Genomic DNA, 4,491 nt, shown 5'->3' on the forward strand with positions numbered 1-4,491 from the left:
GATTTCAGCAAGGCCTTTGACACCGTCTCCCACCCCATCCTCATTAAAAAACTAGGTGACTGTGGCATTGATGCCTACAGAGTCACATGGATTGCAGATTGACAGGAGCTGGGTAGAAAATTTACAATGTGCAGTTTTATTTCATAAGTTTAACCTTTTCTTCCTTCTTGCAAGTTATTTAGGAACAGACTATAATTATTAATCTCATGATGTTCACTGTTTTGTAATTGTTTGAGATATAGTTTGCAGGGGCAAATAATTTCAGCCAATTGTTTCAGTACTCGTAATTTGAGTTGCAGGGGCTCTGAAGTCACAGAATGGCCTTATCTTTGTAAAAACTGCATTTGTTCAAAACAAATATTAACATTTGTTTTCCACATGGGTACACTTACACTACACTGCATTTTTATAAGTGTTTTCAAATACATAAAAAAGGAACAAACATTGCTAAAGGAAAATTTGGTTTATAAGGTGCCAAAAGGCTCATAAATAATTTCTCTGATTAGTTTTCTGATTCTTGTCTTGACAAGGGATGACTCAGTAAATTTTAGTAAGTTCTGCTTTTGACTCATTTTAAATTCAGGCGGACGAGGCCAAGAGACAGTAGTATCATGTTTGGTTTAAGGGTTCATGCCATTTTAAAATGGCATGAATATATACATAATATACTGTCTTTTGTTGTACCAGCAAGACCACACATTCTCTTTCAGCATAAAAAGCAGCAACACAAAATGAATATTTGCATGTTGTGGCTACCTAGACTTAGGCTGGAGCTATTATAAACAAGAAAATAACAATCATCTGAAAATGCTATCTAAAATAAAACTACTTTGTGTTAAATTAGAAATACACTTAAAGACGCACTTTGGCAAAGCTCAGGAGTTTAACAGTAACAGTTATTTTAATGTTCACATTTATTGTGGTACATAGATTGAGTCTGAAGTTGCTGGGAACCAAGTTGATACATTTTACTATATGCCAGTACTTTATATTAGGTCCTCAAACTTTAACATTTTAATTTGATTCTCGCTCCATCCTACAGAGTTTTGTGATTATCCAGGTGCAGGCCTTTCTGTGTACCTCTTACTCCTAAGCAAAGATAATGGCTAGGTACAGACATTCAAAAAGCCTGAGATGGAATCAGTCTAAGTTACACAATTTTCTGTAAGCAGCATAGATCAGTAGTGAATAGAACACACATTCGCCCATGGGGGGTGCAAATCTTAGACTGGGTTTCACCATTTTTAAACCAGTGTACATGTGCCAAACTTCTGTTCTGTTATGGGTATAGACCAGTTTCTAATTACTTACACTGGTAAAAGTGTAATATCTATACCTGGCCGAAGATTCACTGCTGATCAGCCCAAGATTGCAGCATATTACAAAGTTTCCTGCTGCTACATTAAGTACTAGAAATGTTGTTAATAATATATATGTTCAAGCTGATATACGCAAGTACATATATCAAGTTGATATCCATGAATTTAAACCCACTGATTTTCAGTGATGCTACACCTCTCTACACTATGTCTGAAATTACTTCTGTTTGTGGAGAGATTTGCAGCCTTGTATTAAGAAAGTTTAGTCTGCTTCTGAACATCACTGTGACATATTCCATCTATTTATATATGTAACTTTTTAAAAGGTGATACAAATAGAAACTGAGGGGAGAACAGACTTCTATATCATGATTCAGGCCATAATTACTTGCAATTACCTAATGTAATTTCTAATGGATCAATATGCAGCTTCTAGTATCTTGCCTGAATATCTCTCCTAATATACGATGAAAATGAGCAAGCCCAAATAGAAAGAATTTATTTAAATATCTTTATTTTACTGAAATATATGACAAAAGTATTAATGAACCACATGCTTTTTCTCCCCTTTAGGGTTGCAACAGTACTACTTATATTCAAGATGCCTTCCAGTTACTGCTTCCAGTTCTGCAGATTTCACATATCCAGAGTAATTGTTGGAAAGCACAACAGTAACAATTTCCCAGCAGTTGTCATCACTGTGTTTAAAAGAACCACAGCTCTAAGCTGTTTAATGTACACAGATGGAAGGGGTGGCACAGAAGGTGTCTGGCCACTGACAGGCCTTTGAGAACACTAAATGCAATTTTGCACAAATTGTATTGAATAATATTTTAAATTCAACTATATGTTCTACAACCAGCTGTAGCTACTAGGATAGGAAACTTCTTTTCTGAAATTATATTCTTTACATTAAACTAAAACAATGTATGTTGAAATTTAGAAGGGACATAAATATTAAATAGGTTGTTAATTTTGGTCCTTTCCATTGTATTTTGAATTCAAATTTGAAAACAGTGTTTTTTAAACATTGCAGTCCAAACACTTCATTTTTAAAAATATATATTTTCAGTGTTATCATCAATTTAAAATGTTTATATTTAAAAGTTAGTTTCTATATTTAATCTTAATTAACTCAAATTAATTTAGTAATTGAGCTTCCCAGTATTATTGCAGTGTCTAATCATTAGCAGTTATGCAGCACTGTGTGTTCAAAGATTTGTACAATATTAACTAAGCATTAACTTTAGCTTATTAAATCTGTGGAAGATAAGAATTATACTGAAATGAAATTGCCTGAGCTCATTTTGGAGTACGGGTATAATCTGTGCACTTCCTAACCCATAATTGTATACTCATATATGCCAGTCCCATTCGTCTCATTGGCAGAAGGCATTATAGGCTAGAGCAAAGGGATTGGCATAGTGCTTGTGGAGTTAGTTCCTAATTACACAGTGATTAAGAAAATTCCTTCACTTTGATTGGCAATAGTCCTTGGAATGCCCAATCTACAGTGTATCTCAGAAGTGTATGCCCATATGTGTGTATGTTATTCACCTCTACAATGAGTCCCTGGATGCAAGTAGTAGACATTTTGAATGGCCACAACAGGGTACATTGCAAGTTACTTTATTTTCCAATGTAGGAAATGTACTACCTCCCACTTCCAAAAGGATAACTTTGTAGAAAAAATGTTTTTAACATAAATTTGATTGAATTTGTGTTTGGCAACTTCTCTTAAAGTGACTTCAGTTATATTGTATTATATAGCTTTGGTATATAAGATGCACCTACATTTTTGGCTTCCTTTTTTAAGGAAAAATTGTGCCTTACACAATGGAAAAAATGGTAACAAGAATCAGCACTGTCAAAACATAAATCTCTGTATTCTCGACAACCAAGGTCTGTATACATATTTTTGAGATGCTCATAATAAGCATATTGCTCCATTTTCTTACGCTGTCATTTCACTTGAAGTCTTCATTTTAAATGACATATATTCACGAAAAGAATTACTGCTAATAGGTTTTCTATACTGTACAAAAAGCAGTGGGAGGAGCTAAGAGAAAACTGAATTGGGTGGAGTGATATGGTCATGAGGTTACAAGTAGAAGCAACCGTTTTTGTTATGGGGACACAGCTGAAGAATTCTAAGGGCAGTGGCCAATTTGAGAGAGTGGATAGCCCATTTCAGTAATAATAGTACTGAATACATTTCTGTAGTAATAATAACCTGCGGGTGCTCTGTGTTAATTTGGTGAAAGCTGTATCTTTGGCTTAATAAATCTTCAGCCTTTAGATACAGAGAGTTATTTAGCCCAAAGTAAACTTATTACCTCACAGACAGGAGAAACTTTCAGTTATTTAAGGAGTCAGTTTTCCTGACTTGTCCTTGTTTATTCTGTTTCTCTCAGCTACCTAGTAATTTGTCATCTTGATGTAGATGTGAGCTCTATTTAAATACTATACAATTGTAGATAATATCTGAATATATTTCTGATTATAGCAGAAATGTGTTGCCATATCATAAAAATAATCAGAGTAGGACACTAGAAAATGTTACTGTATTTGTTAGAAATAGGAATCCATATGTCTGCCAATTGCATGATAACTTTAGGGAGTCTGAAAAAGAGATGACAAAGAGCAGGTCTGTATCCCTGCCTCACATAATGAGGTTCCTATACTGCTGTCACCTGCATAGTGAATATGTTAAATATTTAATAATTTAGAGGCAAGGGTGCTCATTACATGGTCTTGTGGTTTGTTATGCACAATTTCTATTCTGCCATCTAGGATTTTAGCATATTTAAGAAACTCTTCCATAGCAGGGCAGCAGAAAAAGCATAATGTCTTCAAAGTCAGTTGCAAAAAATGGGAAAGAAGTGTGAAACTTGCTCAAAAGAATGCTCATTCTCTTGAGCAAAAATAAAGGGAAAGAAAAGAGCTCCTGGGCAACTGAATTGGCAAACTAAATTTGACATTCATTGTTACTTATGCCATCTTGACCAGTTAATGATTATGCAACATGAAACAAAGGAGGTCACTTGGAAAAGTGGAGATGATACTGTAAAGTCATGAGCAATTTGACTAGCCAGGAAAGTACAGTTATGCCCCTAACAACCATTTTGTCCCAAGTCTTCCCTTCAGAGAAAGCTTTGTTTTCAAATACAAG

At 34.5% G+C, this 4,491-nt stretch overlaps 1 protein-coding gene and 1 long non-coding RNA gene across 4 annotated transcripts in view; one reads left to right on the forward strand and one right to left on the reverse strand.

Annotated features, from left to right (window-relative positions):
- The window catches only part of FAM114A1 (family with sequence similarity 114 member A1), a 95,244-nt gene extending 91,972 nt beyond the window's left edge, over positions 1-3,272 (forward strand). For all 3 annotated transcript variants that reach the window (XM_019526360.1, XM_019526361.1, XM_019526362.1), the window contains exon 15: positions 1,893-3,272. In XM_019526360.1, coding sequence (XP_019381905.1) covers positions 1,893-1,994 — 102 coding nt within the window. In that variant the 3' untranslated portion in view covers positions 1,995-3,272. The remainder of the gene's footprint in view (positions 1-1,892) is intronic.
- The window catches only part of LOC109303953, a 10,329-nt gene extending 6,972 nt beyond the window's left edge, over positions 1-3,357 (reverse strand). The window contains exon 1 of the long non-coding RNA XR_002099268.1: positions 3,278-3,357. This is a non-coding gene — a long non-coding RNA (uncharacterized LOC109303953). The remainder of the gene's footprint in view (positions 1-3,277) is intronic.
- Positions 3,358-4,491: the final 1,134 nt, after the last annotated feature.

Source organism: Gavialis gangeticus, unplaced genomic scaffold (assembly GCF_001723915.1).
Source record: "Gavialis gangeticus isolate Ggan-Ray unplaced genomic scaffold, GavGan_comp1, whole genome shotgun sequence".
In the NCBI taxonomy this organism is placed as follows: Eukaryota; Metazoa; Chordata; order Crocodylia; family Gavialidae; genus Gavialis; species Gavialis gangeticus.